This window comes from Alexandromys fortis, unplaced genomic scaffold, assembly GCF_014885135.2.
Source record: "Alexandromys fortis isolate MF-2015 unplaced genomic scaffold, M_Fortis_MF-2015_v1.1 scaffold_13, whole genome shotgun sequence".
In the NCBI taxonomy this organism is placed as follows: Eukaryota; Metazoa; Chordata; class Mammalia; order Rodentia; family Cricetidae; genus Alexandromys; species Alexandromys fortis.
The window spans coordinates 11,711,000-11,732,171 of record NW_026067908.1 but is presented as its reverse complement, the minus strand read 5'-3'; the positions used below and the strand labels follow the sequence as shown (position 1 = coordinate 11,732,171).

The window sequence follows — 21,172 nt, the reverse complement described above, 5'->3', positions numbered from 1 at the left end:
GGCGGAAGAGGAAGTGAGGTCAGACTCTGCTCTGCTCCCAGAGAGACCAGACAACTCTGCGCTCTGGAGCAGAGACATCATGGACAGAGGCTAGAATCTTCCCGGTAAGCGCACCTTGGGGTGCTTACACACATCATTAGAAATGGGCTAGTCCAGGTGCGAGAATTAGCCTGTAAGGGTTAGAGTTCATGGGCCAAGCAGTTCTTAAATGAATACAGTTTGTGTGTTGTTATTTCGTGCATGAGCTAGCCAAGCGGCCGGGGTGTTGGGGACGCAGCCCCGCCGCCGCTCTTATTTCAACATTACCCAGATGGTACAGGGCTGGAGGAGAGGAAGGAAACCTCCGTGGCACCTGAAAAGCCTCCCACAGAAGTCATGGTTGCAAGACCCACGATGGCACTCTTCAGTGACACTTCAATTCTTGGGCTTCGGCAAACCCTGGCTTCAGTACTGCACACATGTCACTCAATTTAATTTTAATCTTCTTCTAACAGCTTTGCCAGCTGGGGCCTATTTGCTGCTTAGTTTTTACGTTAGCTGTAACAAGGTACAAAGAGCTTAAGTCGCTTGCCCTAGGTTATATAGATAAGCTTGGGAGCAGAGAGAACACCTGAATATTCAAACCCAGCCAGGCAAATTTCAGAACCTAATGAATATTAGTTGCTAGGTTTATATGAGCGTTGTATGGTTTGCTTTTCCAAGTTTCTGTCTATAAAGAGCACAGAGTAATCCTTTGAGGCTGTTAAGCTATGGCACCTCACGGAGCTGTTAATTAGCCCTTCCTACCTTCTGGGCATCTATCAAACATCTTAGGAACATATGTGCCTATACTCAGGCACAGTCGTACCCATGGGCCAAGCATGGGCGGATTGATGGATGCATAGCTCATAAGCAGGGTACAGAAACATGCTCCAAAATAGAGATCAGAGTATGCATATTAAAAAAGGTCTCTAACACAGTCCTTGATGAACTCCCAGTACCAAACCTCTAGCGCAGTCCTTGATGAACTCCCGGTCCCAAGCCTCTAACACAGTCCTTGATGGGCTCCCAGTACCAAACCTCTAGCGCAGTCCTTGATGGGCTCCCAGTACCAAACCTCTAGCGCAGTCCTTGATGGGCTCCCAGTACCAAACCTCTAGCACAGTCCTTGATGGGCTCCCAGTACCAAACCTCTAGTGCAGTCCTTGATGGGCTCCCAGTCCTGTTGGCGAGAGCACAACCACCTTGAGATGAGAAGTGTGGTCAAAACAGCAGTGAAAGGTGAGCTTTGTCCTACCACAAATGTGATAAACATCACTCACAGGGACAACATGGTCCTGTGAGACTGCAGAGACTAACAGTCTTTTTGTGCAAACTTAAAAACAATGATCATTTATTTTTATGAGTCTCTTTTATAAGCTTTTGGGTAATTAAATTTGGGTAGTTAAATATCTCAAGAAACGAAAAGTTATTTCCCAATAAAATTCCATTAAACTCAAGAAATTTACTGGGTTCGGTGGTGTCCAGTATAGTAGCTACTGACCACATGCAGTAATTCAAATTTACAGGCTCAGCTAAAGGCAGGCGTCAAGGCACAACCAAGGTATACGGAGAGGTGGCTGGAACCTCGGGTGAGGGCCTAAGGAATCTCTCCACTTCCCAGACTTGAGCATCTCTTGTGTGTAGTCATAGATGCTAGGATGAAGATGGTAATGACTGTTCTATTCGGAGCACAGAATTCTACAAGAACCAAACAAGGAGAGATAGCAGAGAGAATATCTTTCAGGGAATAACCTATCCAAGGAAAAGGAAAACCAAAGAAAATTTCATATTGACAAATAGCAGTCTTCAACTATTGAACTTAATTTTGAAAAATAACATATTCTCTGTAACTGAATTTCACAACTAATATTTATTGTTTTCTAAACACCATTGAAAAGCAAAGTTAAATAGATTTCATTAAAATTTTTAATGTAACAAATCTCAAAAGCAGCCAGATGCAAATGTAATCATATGATAATTCTATTTATACGAAAGCCTGGCATCAGCAAAATTACTCCTATGATGATAGAAATCAGAACAGTGGTTGCCTGGGGGAGGGATGGGAGGCAAGGTTTGGGAGCTGGGAGCAACTACAAAGGATTCAGGAACAGTTTCTGAGGCGTTGATCTATCTGGATAGGACATTGGTTGCACAGGTGCATGCATTTGTCAGTACTTGTGGGACCATTTGAGTTCAGTGCATTACATGGACAGCAAATTACATCTTGGTTAAAATTATGTGCTGAATTGATAAGAGATGGACAGATTAGATAGGTAGGTGACAGAAGAAGGATGGATGGATGAATTAATGGATGAACTGACAGACAGATGGATGGGTGGATGGATGGATGAATGGCTGGAGGGACAGATGGATGGATTATTGGATGAACAGGTGGATGGATGGATGGATGGCACAACCTAACTTGTTCTGGCTCCATGAATAATACTAAGAAAGTAACCATTACCTCTTTTTCTGGTAGTGATCTCATCTCAATGAATCTTGTGCCACTAATAGGAAGGTTGGGGGTACACTTCCTGATTTGGTGTGGTGTGGAGATAATTGGGTTGCCCTTGCTTTTTCCTGTGTTTGATTCTTTTTCAAGGTGGACAAACAAGAAGAATGTTTGTTGGAAGTTGAGAGGTGAAAGAATTCTAAGTAAATTTCAATTTTACTGTCCCTTTGTCCTCATTTCCTCCTCTTCTTTGCTATATTGTTATTTGCAACAAGAAACATGTATTAATTTTATAATCTGTTTATAATCTGAAGTTCAAAAAGTCATCTTTCCTTGGCTGAGGGAGTATGGCTATCCATGAGTGCAATTCATGTGAACGCTTGGGTCTTCTATTCTGATCAGTCAACACTCTCCATCAGGTCCTGGGAGCTGTATCAGCAGCCATGGGATCTTAGTAAGTGCTGCCACCTCATCCCTTGCCTATGGCCATGTACTGATGCACCTCATTGTGACACTAGAGACATGCTGTAACATCCTGAATTTGCCTAGGGGTCTTCTTCAGCTCTGCATCCCTCTCAATGCCTCTTTTCTCTTGTCCACAGATTCTTACTTAACCCTTGATGAACCGATGAACAACATCACCACATCCCTGGGGCAGACTGCCGAACTGCACTGCAAAGTGTCTGGGAATCCGCCTCCCACAATCCGCTGGTTCAAGAACGATGCTCCTGTGGTCCAGGAACCTCGCAGAATCTCCTTCCGGGCAACCAACTATGGCTCTCGGTTGCGGATCAGAAACCTCGATACCACAGACACTGGTTACTTCCAGTGCGTGGCAACAAATGGCAAGAAAGTGGTTTCCACCACTGGAGTCCTGTTTGTCAAGTTTGGTAAGCAGCCTTCAACTGGTTTGGCCAGAGTTCATTGTGCCAGGACAGCCAGAGTCCATAAGGGCACTTACTGAAACCCACAGCTAGTGCCATTGTATTTAATTTAGAAATAAGTAATCCACAGACCAGTAGGGCATTTCCATGGTCAGGAGGCATAGAGGAGGCCGCTTCTCTCTGACCTCACTTCCCCTACTAGAAACCCCTGTGCCGTGTAGCTCCCAGTACAGGTAGTCCTCACCCTGAGGTGTTGGCAATGGCAATGCCTGCCCATATGCAGTCACTAAGCCTCCTAGAGTGGCAGGGGATACTCAACTATAGTCTTTGCACTTGTCTATGCAGTGTTCAGACCCTGTGCTGCAGGAGTGAGTCACATTCTCACCGGTATGCTGGGATTCCGGGAGAGAGGTGGTTTGGGGGAACCGAAGTCAAAAGAGGGAATCCAAGAAAAATCAATACAGGTGGGAGCATTCGTTGTCATTGGTGGATACACTCTTCCTCACCCTCCAGTTACCCAGACTGCATCTTTTGTTGTTCTTGTTTCTTTAGGGCCTGCTCCTACTGCAAGTCCAGGATCCTCGTAAGTACTCCGCATCTCTAAGCTCCGCCATTTCAAAGCATTTCTGCGTAGGTTTCTGGGCAGAGGCAATGTTGTCCTGTGCACAAGCCAGAAGACTGTGTTTCCAGATGCCTCTGCCTTTTTCTTTTTCTCTGATGTGCAGCCCCAAAGGAGACCAGCCCTGGCAGTAATCTCTAGTCTGGCAATCAGGAATCCGACTGATCAAAGCAAACCTCTTCCTACATTTACTATTTTTAAATGAAGCTAACAGTTAGTGGCAACAGTGGATTTGGTCAAATCAAACAAAAAAATGATGGAGTGCTGGCTTAGGAACTTTTCCTGCCGCTACCAGGGTCTGTTTTACATTCTGCAAGCATTTCTGATGCTGTGAATTATTGCACAGGGCAACATTAGCTGATCACTTTATTTTTTGTTCCTTCCAAAGAACTCAGCAGCCAAAGTTCTAACTCACAAAGAGGAGGGGGAGCCCCATCTTGGATTGAGAGTTCCCTGGCAGTTAGATTCCTTCCAAATCCCTTGATAATGAAGTTTAAGGATTCCATTTCTGTAAATGATGCTATTGTTGATGCGTTTATTATTCTGGCGGAGGGATTCTCATCTTTCACTCTAGAAACATCTACTTGAGGAGGTATTTCTTTTTTACTCCTTATGTATATTTTTATTTGGAGAGAAAGACCCATTTATTTAAAATTTGCAGGGAAACACACACACATGCCTTGCCTCCGTATTCTGTCGACTTACTTACGGGCTAGAATTCACCGGGTCTGCCATAAGAGCCTAAGCATGCCTGGCTTGGACCACACCAGTATGAAAAGTAACAGCCACTTAGCCTGCTCTAATCCCCTCTGCGCCTCTTAATTACAGAGGGGAGGTATTTTAGGGCATTGGTGTGTACCTGGAGGCCCAGTGGCCCACAATCCCATTAATAAAATAGGTACTGGGTAAAAATAAACATTGGCCTTCAGCCACACTGCTCTGCTGTTTCATCAGCCAGTTAAAGGCAACTGTGAAAGAGTCTTTAAAATCACCCAGTGCTAATTGCCTTCTACCTACCGTCATCTAAAACATGGCTTGATCTCAGAGCAATCGGAAGTTCGGCCACTCAGCCTGGCATCTCTTGAAGCTAACGTCTCCTTTAAAAAAAAAAGCTGTCTCACTAATTCCATTGTATATGGAATTCTTTTGAAGTCTTATTTAAACAAAGATTAAAACTTTTGTTACATGCCTTAAAACCACTTCCCACACGGGTCCCTTATTTGTTCGTATTAACCCGTGTTTCTAATGTGGCTTGTAATCGGTTCACAGGCGGCTTTTGTGGTTCACTAACTTTCCTTTGCCGTGCAGCCCAAGGCTGTTGATGTTCTGTCTGCTGCTTTTGCCTAAGAAAGATAGTTCTTTGTAATCTCAATGGTGTTAGATACTGACCTGTCCTCCTTTCTGTCCACATTGACTTTTTCTTGATGGCCATCTTTCTGGTGAAGCCAGTATGTTGTGATTTAATTTTATACAGATAATCTAGCGACTTCGTGAGTATAGCTACCTGAAGAGGAGACTGAAGTTCATTAAAGATACCTACCACAGCTAAAGGGATCTGCTGAGATTTGTCTTTCATGTTTGCTGTCTGAGCACCCACTGAGTTTAGGTGGCACACGGTATTGATAGCTGCCATGCTTGCTTGGGTCATTCATGTTGATTCGCCTAAAAATCTTCAACCCAAGTTGACAACTTCACAGGGCCTTTTCCAGCTCAATCTCATTTTGGCATTCCTCGTTGTCATTTTGATGATTTTATTTTCTTTCCGCGGGGTGTGTGAAGGTGTGTGTTGACACCGGAAGGCTATGTCCTCTTCCATCCGGCTCTGCTTTCTTCCCTTGAGGTCAGGATCTCTCGCTGAACCCAAAGCTAGGCTGGTGACCAGCAAGGCCCAACGATTCTCCTGCCTTCTTTACCCCTGCCCCCCTGTACTGGGGTTGCAATCACTTACAACCATCCCTGACATTTTCTGTGACTTCAGAAGATTTGAACTCAGGTCCTCATGCTTCTACAGCAAGTGCTGCTACCCACTGAGCCTTCTACCCAGCTCCACTATTCCTTTCCGAAAAACCCATAGCATTGTCCCCTTTCTTAACTACCAGTGCTTACTCTGTCACTAGGAGTTCCTAAAACTAACTCCCAGACATGTGGTAGTTCCACCTGTGCCCTCCGAGTCCCCAGTGATCAGGCAAACCCAAGAGCAGTCAGAAATAAACAGAACGGGAACTGTAGGGACATCACAGCATTAATGGCCTCCTTGGAAATTTACTTTTTCCCAAAAATAGGAGTGGCATGCTGTTTACAAGTTTACTTGTAAGTAGCTCAGTCAGGGTCACTGAAAGTAAAACCAAATGAGCATCTGAGGCACTATTCGAACATCCAGAACCTCACAAGAGTGAGATGCAGGAGACAGAACCCAGGGGAAGCCAGGACTGGAGACCTCAGCCCAGGAGCCCTCCAGTCAGAGTGACCAACCAATTCAGGTTTTCACAAAACAGCTTCGGGATGCTAAGGGTGACTTGAGGGTTGTTGATGGCTCTGTTTATAACCTCAAACTTTAGCGCTACTATATTTGCTAGTCTCTAGACCACCCCAAGCAGTTACAAGCCCTGGAGCAAAGGCACAGCTGAGGCTCATACTGTCGGAGGCAGTAGAAGGTATAAATGAAGCCAACATACCTGCCTAGTGATAATGTTCCTTCTACATTGACAAATACTCCTTCACACACCCCCAAAAAAAATGTGTGAAAAATTGGTTTTCTATAATTGAAAGCCCAGACTATCAAAATTTACAATTTTAACACTATCTAGTACAAATGAGTATAATGCTCATGGGCTAGACACATATATAATGTGTATGATTTTATATGTTAGGTCTATAAAATTATTTTTCTTCATTGTCCCATATGGACTTGCTTCACATAGGGCTTAACTTTGGGGAATTTTATGTACCATGTTCAAGCATAGACATGAGATCATATCTGAAAATCGTCATTATAGACTGTGCTACTGATTTTATAACCTCATCATGCATGTTGGTTATAAAATCACCACTTAAATGCACACATCGTCTCAACGTGTATAAATTAAAGAGTGTGGTCACGTGCCCCTCATCAGTGGAGATGTAGGCAACTCTACAGTCATCAGGCAACTTTGTCATTGTGTATCTAAGAGCAAATTTACAGACCTCTAGATAATGTAAGTCAGTCGCTTGAAATGACTTCTGATGGAATCAAGACGCAGAAAATTTTAAAAATTGCAAGAGGCTGCTGACAGCTTCACATAGCACATTTGTAATAAACATTTTAGGCGTCCGCTCTACATAACGATGAATAGTATATGTCCTCTATGACCTCTATGCATAGCTGAGACATTAGAGCAGTCTCACACAGCTCTGGAGGCTAGAATTCTGATAGCAAGGCATCTGTAGGTTTGGCTCATCCTGAGCATTGCAAGGAAAGCTTTCTGTATTCTCCTGAATTTGTATTCTCACCAGAACTTGCTGACATCTTTCTGTATTCTCCTGGGACTCACCAGTACTTGCTGACATCCATCGGCTCATGGACACGTTACTTGAGTTTGGGCTTGAAGCTCCATGGTGCTCTTCCGGCAGAGTTCTCCAAATAATCAATCCCCTTCTGTGAGAAGCAGCAGTAGCACCGTGCTAGGACTCACGTTGTTGCTTTGATTGACCCTGCAAAGACCCAACTTTCATCTAAGATTGCCTTCTGCATTTCGGGGGGACAGAGCCTCCTTATTCTAATCTGTGGAGAGGGCACAGTTTCAGTAGACAACTCTTAATATCGCAAAATCTTGCTCAGTTATGTGATACGCTGTTTCTCCAAAACATGAGAACTTTCACAAGTAATGATTAGGATCTAATGAGAAACCAAGATTGTTGATGCTCTGATATTCAAAATGCTGTTTGCTGCAAAAGAAAAAAAAAATTACAGCCGCACATAGAGGAAGCGTGTGGCCAGGTGACTGTTTTTTTTTTTCTCCTGCTGAAATGCTTCCATCAGTGCTGTCCTCTCCATATGTAAGACAGCATCTCCTGCCCTGACAGAAGCCCAACACCCACAGACTGCCCATCACTGTCAACTTGGGTGGGGATGTGTTCCCTGGGACCAGAACCATGCTGATCTCATGAGCGACATTTGAGGTTCTGTTTATACCGGGACAGCCTGAAGTGCTGAGTCTCAAGGCACAGAAGGGCCCACGTGGACTCCTTAGTTTTATTACATTCACTTCATAATTCTTTTCTTTTATAATGTGGGCACAGGGTGTGCTTGGACTTTCTCTGCCCCTTCCTCTCTTTCTGCATAACCGTGTTGTTGATCACTTTAAAGTGCACACAGCTCAGTGTTGGTATCGTCACAGTTGTGCAAAACTCATTACTACCTCACAATACCCGTACTTTGGTGTTAGGCTTATTTGACTTTAGCATAATAGTTTGGGGCCCACCACATTATAGCATCCAGTACTTCTTTGCTTTTATGAGTGAATGATATTTCACTGTGTAGTTAGATCACATTTCGTTTATTTCTTATTGGTGGACACGTGGGTTACTTCTGATTTTTGCCTATTCAGCATAAAGCCATGTGCAGGGTTTTGTTTTGTTTTCAGGGGATGTGGTGTGTGTTTTCAGCTTCTTGGGTATGTACCCGAAAGTGTAATTCTGGGAACATATGAAGATTGTGTGTTTAAATTTTTGCAGAATGGCAAAGCTGTTTTCTAAAGGAGCTGCACAATTTTATATTAACAAACAAACAATGACAAAAAGGCAAAAGGATTTTAATTTCTCCACATGTTCTCTGACACTTATTTCTAGCCTAAAATTTGTATCTGTCTATCTATAGATTATTTGTCAATCATCTATCTATCACCTATCTACTATTTATCATCTATCACCTATCTATTTCTATCTATCTATCATTTATCTATCTGTCTGTCTGTCTACTATATCTGCTTCAGCCATCCTGGTATCCATGGTCCTTGACAAAACTTTAATTTTCATTTTCCTAGGACTAATGGTATTGAGTATCTTTTATGTACTTAATGGATATTTATGTATCTTTGGGAAATGTCTCTTTAAGAATTCCTTGTAAATAGTTTGATAATTTAATCTTTTTATTCTTTGCCTACAAGGATTCTCCATATAGTCTACAATATATATTCTTCTCGGATATAGGACTTCAGATGTTCCTGTCATCCTCTGCATTATCTTTACCTTTTCTTGGTAGTGTTCTTTAGAGTACATTAAAAAGTGACAAAGTATAGTCCACTCTCAGATTTGATCATTTACACTTTTGATAAAACATTGCCTAACACAAGCTCCCAAAATTTTTCTTCTATCTTTCCTTCTTATGGTGTTAGTTCATAACTTCAGGTCTTACATTTAGATTTTGGTTTGTTTTGAGTTGACTCTTGCATATGGTATGAAGAGTATAGAGTCATTCTCCATATCCATTCCAACAGTGCCAGTATCATTTTCTTACTAAAAAGACAATCTTTACCCTTTGTGCTCTTTAAACCTGTTGCCCATAAATATAAGAGCTTCTTTCTGTAATTTTGCCCTATTGGTCTGTGCTTCTTGCCTGTGTCGTCTTTTGGAATATGCTTTACTACAGTTTCATGGAATTTGTAGGGAGTTTTGAAGTCAGGAAATGAATTCTGTACCAATCAGTGTTTCATTGGATAACAGAAACAGTAGAACATATGTAGATAGATGGTTGGTTGGTTGATTGATTGATTAGTAGATAGATAGATGGATAGATAGATATAAGATAGATAGATAGATAGATAGATAGATATTACAGATAATTTGCTATTGCGAACATGTGGACTGGCGAGTTCACAATCTATGAAGTAGAGCGCTAAGGTGAGCTTGAGCCATAGGGCGCTCCTCTTGCTGCAATCCTCAGGTGGGAGACCTCAGTTCTGCTCTTCCAGGCCCTGAAACTGACTGGGTCAGGCTCATCCAAATACCAAGGACACCCTCCAAAGTCAATCAGCAAGTCCTGTCAGAGCAACAGCTAGTCTAGGGTCTAAGTGAGTAGTTAGGAACCAGACCTTGACAACGTGACAAATAACAATTGGCCATCACATCTTCAATGTTGTTCTTTGTTCAAGACTTTTCCTATGTTCTGGGTCCTTTACACTTCTAGGTATATCTTAAAATTAGTTTTATTAATAGTTATGAAAATCATGTGTGGTTTTGAAAAATACATTGACTATCAATCTTTAAATTGATTTGGAGAGTATTCCCATCTAAACAGTGTTAAATCTTCTGTTCTATGTACATGGGTATATCATTTCATTTATTTAATTACCCTACATAGTTTTTTTAGACTTTGTTGTACAAATCCAGCTTACTTTGTAGAAAAATTATATTTCTTCATATTTAATTATTTTAATATTAGTACTATGGCATTGGTTTCATTTTTAGATTATTTATTCTACTCTATAGTTCATTTCTATAAACTCATCCTATGTCCTATAGACATAGTGAGCTACGGACATAACCTTGATCCTTAGCTCTAGTGTATCTGTGTATGTGCCTGTGTCTCTGTGTGTCTGTGTGTGTCTGTGTGTCCATCTGTATGTGTTTATATATGTGTGCATGAGTGTGTGTGGAATGTGTGTGTGTGTCTTTGTGTGGAATGTGTGTCCATCTGTGTGTGTTTATATCTGTGTGTGTGTGTGCCTCTGTGTGTGTGTGTGTGTTTATTCCCCAGGACTCTTCATCTATAGGATGATCATCATGGATGCTTTTTATTTCTATTTCCCACCCATCGTCCTAGCTGGACTTAACCATGCAGTGTGGAGTAGAAATGGTAAGAGGGCAGATCCTCCATTGAATTTGATGCCAGCTATGGGTTTTACATAGATGCCCTGTATCGGGTTGAGGAAAAGTTGCCTCATTATTCCTCTTTTCATGTGTGGTTTTCATTATGTGAAGATATTGAGCTTTGACAAATAATTTCTCTGTCTTCATTGAGATGATCATGGGATTTTGTTAGTTCTTCTTAGTGTGGTGTATTACATTGACTGATCAAACTGTCATTCATAGAACATATTCTACAATATGAAGGTCCATTATGTATATTACTGGATTCCATTTGCTTACATTCTTTTAAAATACTTAAATTCATATATATATATTAGGGCTGGAGAGATGGCTCAGAGGTTTAGAGCACTGGCCATTCTTCCAGAGGTCGTGAGTTCAATTCCCAGCAACCACATGGTGGCTCACAACCATCTATAATAATAAATAAACAAATCTTAAAAATACGTATTTTGAGGCAAGTACAAATGGAAGTCAGAGAACAGTTTGCAGGAGTCAGTGTCCTTCTTCCACCACATGGGTCCTGGGAATCAAATTCCTTTTCCTCCTGAGCCATCTCATCTACCCCTTTTGTTTTGTTTGCTGTCATTTTATTGGGGGTTTTGCTGTCTATGTTTATAAAGGGTATTAATCTCTAGCTTTCTTGTGATATTTTGGCATAGTTCCTATAGAAGCTTAATACAAAGCTCTTCGAATGAATTAGGAAGCATTTTTCTTGCTTGGCAAACCTACAAGGGAATTCTGTTTATTCATGCAGATGCTGATATAATTCACCCTGAAATTCACTTGAAAAGTTTTAAAGTTACTAGTTCAACTTCTTCACTTATTATGCATATATTCTTTTCTTCCTAGTCGGTTTGGATAGTCTGTGTCTTCCATGAAGTTTGTTCATTCTGTTCAGATTTTCCAGGTTGTTGGCATATAGTTATTCACGCTATCATTCCCATGTTGTTCTTTTCGTTTCTGTGACACTAGTAAATGGCATCTTTCATTTCATTCTTGATTTTAGTAGCTTGTATCATTTTCTCAGTCAGAGTAGCTAGCCAAGCATTGGTTGGTCTTTTAAAAAAAACTAAATAATTCAAACGATGTAATACGACCGTTCTGGATATCAGCTTGCCTCCGTTGTGACATGGCTGTGTGGTGTCATTCTCATTTGTTCAGAGACTTTCCTGGACTGAGTGTATACAGACTTTATTTTCCGTCAGTACAAGCACATAAGTCAGTACACTGTGAGCATGCTCTCTTGGTGAGTAGCCAGAGGGATCCTTAAAGCAGGGATTCTGCTACTGTTTGCCAAGGGTCCCCATGAGTGCATGGGGCCTGCTGCCTCCGGTACTCCAGCAGCTAACATTTGTGCCGTTGCTTCATGTTCTGCTGTTGTAGGGCCTCCCAGAGTGCCAGAAGGAAGAAACAGGAGTTTGTTTTACTGGTTATACACAGCTTCTCTCATGCAAGTACCCTTTCTCCCTATATCAGAGGGTTTAGAGGCTAGTGGACATCTCTTTGCTTCGACACCTTTCAGCTTTGTGGCCCTACCCTCGTTTCTCCTAGATGGGATTGCTACAGGCAAATGTGATCACTTTTTTTCTCAACCAGTGTCATGTGACCAGGACTTCATCACTGTGAAATTGCATGGCTGGTCAAATGAAGACAAGCTTATGAGCTGGACTTTCCAGAGTGTCCAGCAAATCAAGTCATGTCAGGTGTCAGGAGATGAGACTTCGGGGGCGTTCAAGACCAACTCTGCCTTCTCCAGTGACTGCCACTTCACAAGGCTATAAAGAATGTTGGAGAAAAGACCAGGGCAAGTTATACCATGGGACTCTGTGGCTAACAAAGCTCAGCTTTTGTGGCTTCTGTCTACCCTCTCCTAACACGAGTGACCCTGGTGTGGCACTCACCATACGCTCGGCCTTCTCTGAGTTGAAGGTGTGTGTGCTTCTTTTCTTTCATCCTCTGGGGTCTTGTTCAGTTCTGCGTGTTCAAAGGCTGTGCTATCTGAAAAGTATTCATCATAGTTAGGGCTTCCATTGCTGTGATAAAACACCATGGGCACAAGCAGCTTGGGAACGAAAGGGTTCATTTAACTTACAACTCCCGGGTCACACTCCATCACTGATAGGCATCGGGGCTGGAGCTCAAAGGCAGGAAGGAACCTGGGGACAAGGGCTGAAGCAGAGATCATGGAGGAGTGTTGCTCACTGGCTTGCTTCCCATGACTTGTTCAGCCTCCTTTCTTACACAACTCAGAGTCTCCTACTAAGGAGTGGCACTACCCACCGTGGGTTAGTCCTCCTAAACTAACCATTAATCAAGAAAATAGCAAAAAGAAGCAGGTTTTTCAATTGAGGTTTCTTCTTCTAAAATGTCTCCATCTTGTGTCAAGTTGACAAAAAGTTAATCAACACAGTGTCTATGTCACCAGGATGTTGAAGATTAGATTAATTAACAAAATGCTTCATGTCAGAGCCTGGCGCGCGTTAGGAGCTGAGTAAGGCTAGCTGATGTTCTCATTGCCGTCACTCCTGTTTGAACAAAGACGTCAGCGTCCTCCTGTGGACTATCTGCCCTGCCGTGACCCCCAGCCGAAGACCTTGAAACCTTTATTTCCTTTTCTCTCATCAGCTTTTGGCTGAAATCCCCTTCAATGAAAAAAAAAAAAAAAAAGAGGCAAGTAGCTTTTACTGATTTTTTTCCCCCTCTCCTTTTATCTGTTTCCAAGTACCAGGCATAGAGAAAAAGTAAAGCTGGGTGCTGGCCCACCCCAGGAAGTGATAATATAGCTTTCAACTCTAGATAAACTCAAGGAGATCTTTCACCACAGCTACTCAGGCAGTTGGGAGATGTGACGTCCTGTGGAGAGGAGACCAAGAAGTCACTCAGCAGCTGGGCCAGACCACAGAGGGACACCATTCCAGTGAAGCCAGCTAGCCATGGTGTCTTCATCAAAATCATCTTAGACTTTGCATTCCTCAGAGCAAGGACAGATGGTTGGAATGTGGGCAGATTAGACAAGAAGGACGTCCAATCCCAGGGGACAGGCCCAAGAGTACAGAAGGTTGAGAAGCCAGCCTCTTAGGTCACAGCCCACCCTTGTCACTCAGCAGCCTCTCCTGTATGAACAGGGTGCAGAAAGCTCCCATTCAAGGGACACTTGGAGCGATCACCTACGTCTGTGTGCTGGACACATCCAAAAAGAGAAAAACCCTTGCCTTCCAGCCAGGCAGATGTTTTCTGGAAGCTCGTCTTTGAGCTTCTTGCTCCTTGCATTAGCTGTGTCAGCAAGTGTGTGTTAAGCTGGGCAGTAGACAGCTCTGTGTTTCTAGCACACTCCTAGGGCTTGGTGGTGCCACTGGCTCATACACTTTCAGAAACAAACACTTGAGGAGATGTGTTTGAGTTCTAGCCTTTCTGTGTCACTAGCCAGTGACCTTAGGCAAAGAGCTTACCTTCTCTGGCACTGAGTTTCTATTTTGCTCACTGAAGAGCTTGGGCTCAATGTCTCCTAAGGTTTCTTCCAACTGAATTTGATACCTAATTAAAACTCAATGTATTATTTCCTCTATTATTATAAAACCTCATCAAGATTCTGAGTTTCGCGCTGTCAGCTCCTACATTCTTTTTCTCCACTCTGGGATGTTAGTAGTTCTCTTTTCTGTCATGAACAAACATTCTGTCTATTCCAAACAAAACCCTATTCAGTTATATTGAGACAGTAAGAAAATAATGGCCCCTAAGAGCAGACCCTGAGATTCTGAAGAGACTGCTAGACGAGGAGGCTAAAAGCAGGAAACTACTAGAAATTTGCTTCCTGAGACTCTCTGACTATACTTGGAAGCTGGAGTAGACACCAAGCTCCATTCTATGCCTGGGATAGACACAGAGCTCTGCTCTGTGCTGGGGAGGTGGGTAGACATGGAGCTCTGCTCTGTGCCGGGGATAGACACGGAGCTCTGCCCTATGCTAGGGATAGAAACACAAAGCTCTGCGCTGTGCTAGACACCTGCATAAAGGCATCTGTATTGAAACTTCAAAAGTACAAACGTTCTTGTTGCTAAGACAAAAATACCTGTCAAAAAGCAACTTAAAGGAGAAAGGGTTTATTCTGGCTTACAATTTGAGGGACTGTAGTCCACCATGGCTGTGGAGGTGTGATGCCAGGATCCTAAGGTGGGCGATCACATTCAGTTGGCAGCCAAACAGAAAAGAGACCTGAATGCTGGTGTTCAACTCTCTTTTTCCTTTTTGTGTAGTCCCGGATGCCAGCCCATGGGAGAATACCTCTTAATTTCAGGGTGAATCTTTCCTCCTCCGTTAGATCAGGGAAACACCGTCGTGGACACATCCAGAGGTGTGTTTCCATGACGATTCTAAATTATAGTCAAGTTGACGAGATTAACTATCTTACTTGGCCTCATTGAAATCTAAAGACAGACATTAGCCATTCTCACTGTACAGATACAAAGGGGGATTACAGAGCTCACGCTGGTGTATCCCCTCCCCTTGTTGAAGGAAGTAATTAAGAATACGTGCAAGAACTACATATTTGGTCATCTTAAGCATTTCATGGCTAAAAGAGCTTACAAGGCTACGATGATTTATATTCATGAAGCAATTTTAATACAGGCAAGGAGGTGGACTCTAGGAATAGCAGGAAATAAATGTACAATGGAAGTTGCTCAGAGATCCTAGTGAGAGCATGTTGTCCTACCAAAACTCTGTCACATAGTACACCCTTTCTTGGATTCTTGAGAAAGCCAAAGACGGTTCATCGCTGAGGCCTCTTGTTCACAGATGTTCATGCCCAGCTTTATAGCAGACCTTAACCGAAACTCCAAGACTTCCCTGAAGCTACATGAAAATCATAAATCTATTCCTTCTTACTAAAGATTATCAATCACCTAATACCTCTTACCCTAAACCACTCACCATACAGAGTAGCATTCCTATGATAAATATAGATACTAAAATAAAGTCCGTTACTTTATCTTTATTCCATGATCACTGCTTCCAAAGTATAAATTGCAGTAGGTCAGGCCAACTGAGATTACCCAACACTGTTGGCCTCACTTTTATATAGATTGGGAACCTGCTCTTAGAACTTGGAAAACAGGACAGTAACACAAATGCAAATTCTTGCCATTGGTGTTAGAAGTGCCCCAGGAATAATTTATTAGTCATCATGAGTCATTTCATCAGCCACCTCAAAAGCAGACCTAATATATTTATTGCCAATCTCCAATGGCCCTACCCGCCACTCATTTTCTAAAACTAACAAATATAAATTTGACTTTTCAAGAATCCCTTAAAAAGCCACACACACACATATATAGTACATGATATTTGATATAGCTATGTATTAAAAGGTGATTAATGACTGACACACAATAGCTGTTCATTATGCCTAGAACATTTCTAATCCCAATGGCAAGAATTTCCATTGGAGTCACTTTACCATTTTATAATGAAATGTCCTTCATGCTTTTTTTGTAACTCTTCAGTGCCCGATGTATATTTTATGACAACACACCTTTTGATGCTAAATTTTTATCAGAAATAATTGCTGCTATTGGATTTAATAAGATTAACTATTAAAAACACAGATCTGCCCAGTGGTGGTGGCACACTCCTTTAATCCCAGTACTCAGGAGGCAGAGAAAAATGGATCTCTGTAAGTTCGAGGCCAGCCTGGTCTACAGCCTGTGTTGTTACACAAATAAACCCTGCCTCAAAAAAGGAAAAGCAAAACAAAACAAAACAAAAACACTGATCAAGTCACTTCAAATACAAGGTTTTCTAGTAACTAATAACACTTATCATTTTTTTTGTTTTGATTTCATTTTGAATCACAATTTATTAGTTTCCCAACTAAATCTATCCAAATTAAGTGAATGTGCTAAATCTTATAGCAACTTAGTACCATTTATATCAAATTGAAAGGTATAGTGCAAAAATTGAAAAACAATACTCAATATCAAGAAATCATTTTTCAAATTTTTTCTTGGAGTTTTTGTAGCCAGTTCACAAAGTACTGTCAGTTACAGTTAATATCTGCAGAATAATTCCCACTAAATATGCAAATTCAGCAACTGTAGATGTGTATTGCACAAAGCCACAGTAGAAAATACCTTCTGCACCTGCTTTGCTAGATCACAGTGAGTTTCTCCTTCCATGGAATCTGTGAGGTCAGCTGGTCATACACAGTGTGGTAGCCATGACAGTGTGTTACAGGGTGGTTGGTAACAGTGAGAACCTGCGCCATTTTTTTTGCCCTTGACTCTTGAGTCTTTGGTGGCACACATTGGAATCAGCAGTATGGTTAATCTTTGTAAACCTCTTCTGTGACTAGTCAGCAAGCCCTGGTGATGAGCAGGGCCGTTGTCTGTGCTTTCTCGCCATGCCAGAAATCACTGGCAGTGATTCCTCTTGCTCACATATCTGAAAGGGTTGGAGCAGCTCTATCCTACCATGTTTTCTAAAATCATCTTCAGAAAACTTGAGCACAGATATTTTCTTTTTTTTCATGTTTTTCCTTTATTGAAAATAGATTCTTTTTTAGTACAGTATATCCTGATTATAGTTCCCTCAGTCTACTCCTCCCAGTTCTTCCCCATCCCTCCTCCCCTCTGGATCTACTCTCTTTCTGTCTCTCATTAGAAAACAAAAAAACAGTCATCTAAAAGTTGACCACCGTACATGACAAAATATAATATAAGATGAAGCAAAAACTACCATGTCAAAGTTGGACCCAGAAACCCAACAGGAGGAAAAGAATCCCAAGACCAGGCCCAGGAGTCAGAGCCCCACTCGTTCTCACAGTCAAGAGTCCCATAAAAATACTAAGCTAGTAGTTATAATATATACACAGAGGGCTTAGTGTAGACCCATGTAGGCCCTGTGCTTGCTGCTCAGTCTCTGTGAGCTCGTATACACCTTGTTCAGTTGTTTCAGAGGGCCATGTTCTCCTGGTGTCTCTATCCCCTCTGGCTGTCACAGTCTTTCCATCTCCTCATCCCTGGGATTCCCTGAGTTCTGAGGGGATTTGATGGAGACCTCCCATTTGACTCTCTGCATAATATCTGGCTGTGAGTCCCTGCATCTGTTCCCATCTGCTGCCAGAGGAAGCCTCTCTGATGATGATGGATGCAGAAATAACCTATGAATATAGCAGAATGGCATTAGAAATCATTTTATTGGTAATTTTTTTCTTTAAAGGTAAAAAGTGTTTGGTTTTACCCCAGGTCTCTGGGCTATCTAATCTCTGGTTCTTGATTACTCAAGCAGTGTTGGGCATGGGTTCCCTCTCATGGAGTGGGTCATATGTCAAATCAGACATTGGTTGGCTACTCCCACAAGTTCTAGAGCACAGATATTTTCAATACATATCTAAAGAAGGTCAAAACAATCTGAAGACCATTGGTATTGGCTTAGTAAATTCCACTACGTCTAGATGTTGGCCTAGTGGCTGGAGTACTATGTGTCAGAGTCTAAGTTTCTGTCATACGTAACTGAAATTCTTTGATAGATATAAAAGATGAAACAGTGCCCAGTCTACAAGTTCAATTTCACAGGCCATAAATTAACATTTCTCATGAATTTGAAATTTCCTTATGGTAAAATATAACCTGAACTACTAATATGCCAACTTCTTTAATAGCTCACATCTCATCTAAAAAACTATGCACAATTTTTAAAATTTCAAATCAGTTGACACTTGATTTTGCAAGAATGACTTAATGGTCTATCTGTGAGTAAAACAGTATTCTTTTCTTATCATTCATCTTTTTTAAAAATGGCTTTATAGGGGCTCAAGTTATAGGCTATACAGAAAGCCCTGGGTTCTGTCTCCAGCATGACTTAAAGCACTCCTTAGATAGGGGCTATGAGCTCGTCTTCAGCTGTATAGCAAGTTCAAGGCCAGTCTGGGCTGCATGAGACTCCATACCGCTCCCCATTGTTCTTAAAACTGTTTACACTTACATGCCCAGATTATATTTAAATTGAATACAAATGTTTTTCCTCTAGGGCATTTAATTCTGGTTTCAGAAGATCAATTTCATCCTTTTCTGACTACTGCTAGGGAACATTTAAAGAACAAAACTACTTACGTCGTTGCTGGAAACGCTTCTTCAATATCCTTCGCTTTATTATTTTTAGTTTAGCTTTTATTTAAATATAGCAAACAAGATTTATATGTGTGGCCCTGCTCTGTTGACATTCGCCATGAATTTTGTGGCATACTTTATTCCAAATTCTTTTTTTCCAACACAGCTCTGCCCCACAGAGACTTCCCTTAGTTAAAACACTACAGAACTCATGACTCCTCCAGAAGACTACGTGTTTGAATCAGCTTTCTGTCCAGGGCTAAAAATAGACATTCAGAAAACAGGAGTGGTAGTCTGACAGGATTTCAAAGCAGTATTCACCAGGCTCCATTTCCTCTTGAATTAAACACACATATGTGCGCATGTGTGCTCTCACACACAGGCACATACGATTGTTTGGGTGCCCATCCAGATTAAAGAGAAGGGGTAAATTGCAAAGAGAAACACACAAGGTTGCAAAGTAAAATGTTATTCTTTTAGATTAAGGTTCATTTCAAAATAGCCTACTGGCGCAGCTAGCAGATCCTGGGGGTTTCTGACAGTGGCCGATGCAGCCCAGTTCATACGCCTGGAGTTAGCATCACAAAAGAACCCGTCTCTATCTAGCGCTAAGTAGTTCTGTTACCTGACTTTTCAGAGAAATCCTGCTCATTGTATCATTATTATAGATAATACACATAAAATTAGTCATTTTGACTATTTCCCATGGCACAGTTCATTGGCAAGCAGGCTTTAACTATCTGATTGCTGAACCATATTTTTAGCCCAGGAAAAAAAAAACGATCTCCACTTAGTAGATTCTCCCCTCTCCTCATCAAAACACTAGCCGGCTTTCTCTCTCTAGGTTTGCCTATTTTTGACACAGTAAAACCGGCCGTGGAGCTGGAGGTGGCAGTGAGAAGGGGTTCCCTCCCGTTGTGTGCCAGGGGCCCAGTCAGAAGGAAATGTCCTTCTCCCTCTCACCTGCCACACTGTCCTTCCCATCTCATACCGTGTGTTCGTCCACCGCTTAGGTCGTGATGCAGGGCCCTTTCTTTGTAACATTTGTACCCCTCCCTCCCCCTGCAAGGAGGGCAGTGGGTTAATAATATCCAAGCCCCCGGGAAGTGCCTGGAGGGTGGGGTCAGACCCTGGCTAAGAGCGGAGAACCTTGGGAGAGAGGTCTTTTCTATAGTGATAGCATCGACTCAATGACTGTCCAGGCTGAATGACACAGGACATCCCCAGAGCAGGGTCCCTGGTCCACAGCAAGCCTTTCAAAGAGGTTTCTGTTTCGCTCCTCTTAGGGCTCTGCTTTCCATGGTTTCGCTTTACAACGTTGTATGCAAATGGTCACAATGGTTCTTTTGGTTCTTGTTTGCTGAGGGAATAGGACCATTCTCCAAGGAAAGGGGTTCTGATGCAGAGCCTGGATCAACCCTGTCAGTTCTTACGACCACCAGGGACCCCACGGTGATCTTAATCAAATATCTTAGGCTGACCTTGGTTTGGACAGCCTGTGCTCCTGTTCTGATTTCTCCACGAGGCAAAGGGGATTGTGTATGTGGATGTGAGATGGGATGCCGTTAACAGGGGCCAACATATATATGTTTATGGAGAGGGAAGGACCAAGGCCTCAAAGTCAGGTGTTGACAGATGCCATGTTAGTATTTGAAATAGTACTTTATCCCAGGGATTTAAAAAAAAAATACAAAGCATTGGCAGGTCCCACAGGCCTGCTAAGGAATAGGAGCCAGGATGACCTGTTCTTCTCATACCAGGAATCTTGGAGGTTGTGGGTTGTGGCGCTATGTTTGTGACAAAGCCCCTAAATGTCCTCTTGGTATATAGCTAAGGGTTAGAGGGACTTGGGGTGTGTTGCCCACCTGAAAGTCAGAGATGAACCAAGTCTAGATCTTAGATTTCTACACACACCCTGGCTTCCTCCAAGAGTCTAGGCTTTTCCAAATGTGAACTCATAAGATGGCCTCAGAGTATGTGTGCTGAGGAGACAGCATCAGCATCATTTAAGACACCACATAAAGAATGGACTCCACGCCTTCTTACCTATTCCAGAAGCGCTGCAGACCACCGTGCCTTCTTACCCATTCCAGAAGCGCTGCAGACCACCGTGCCTTCTTACCCATTCCAGAAGCTGCAGGTCCCAATCCAGCCCTGAACCCATGTGGCTCAACCTACTTCCTTTAGGCAACTAACTATGTGTTCAAGGTTTGTAAAGCTTTCTGGGTTAAAGCAAGCAGCAAAG

General features: G+C 42.3%; 1 protein-coding gene across 2 annotated transcripts in view; it reads left to right on the top strand.

Moving 5' to 3' along the window:
• Positions 1–21,172, top strand: part of Ror1 (receptor tyrosine kinase like orphan receptor 1) — a 342,771-nt gene that overhangs the window by 235,916 nt on the left and 85,683 nt on the right. For both annotated transcript variants that reach the window (XM_050136345.1, XM_050136346.1), the window contains exons 3-4: positions 3,076–3,363; positions 3,910–3,940. In XM_050136345.1, coding sequence (XP_049992302.1) covers positions 3,076–3,363; positions 3,910–3,940 — 319 coding nt within the window. The remainder of the gene's footprint in view (positions 1–3,075; positions 3,364–3,909; positions 3,941–21,172) is intronic.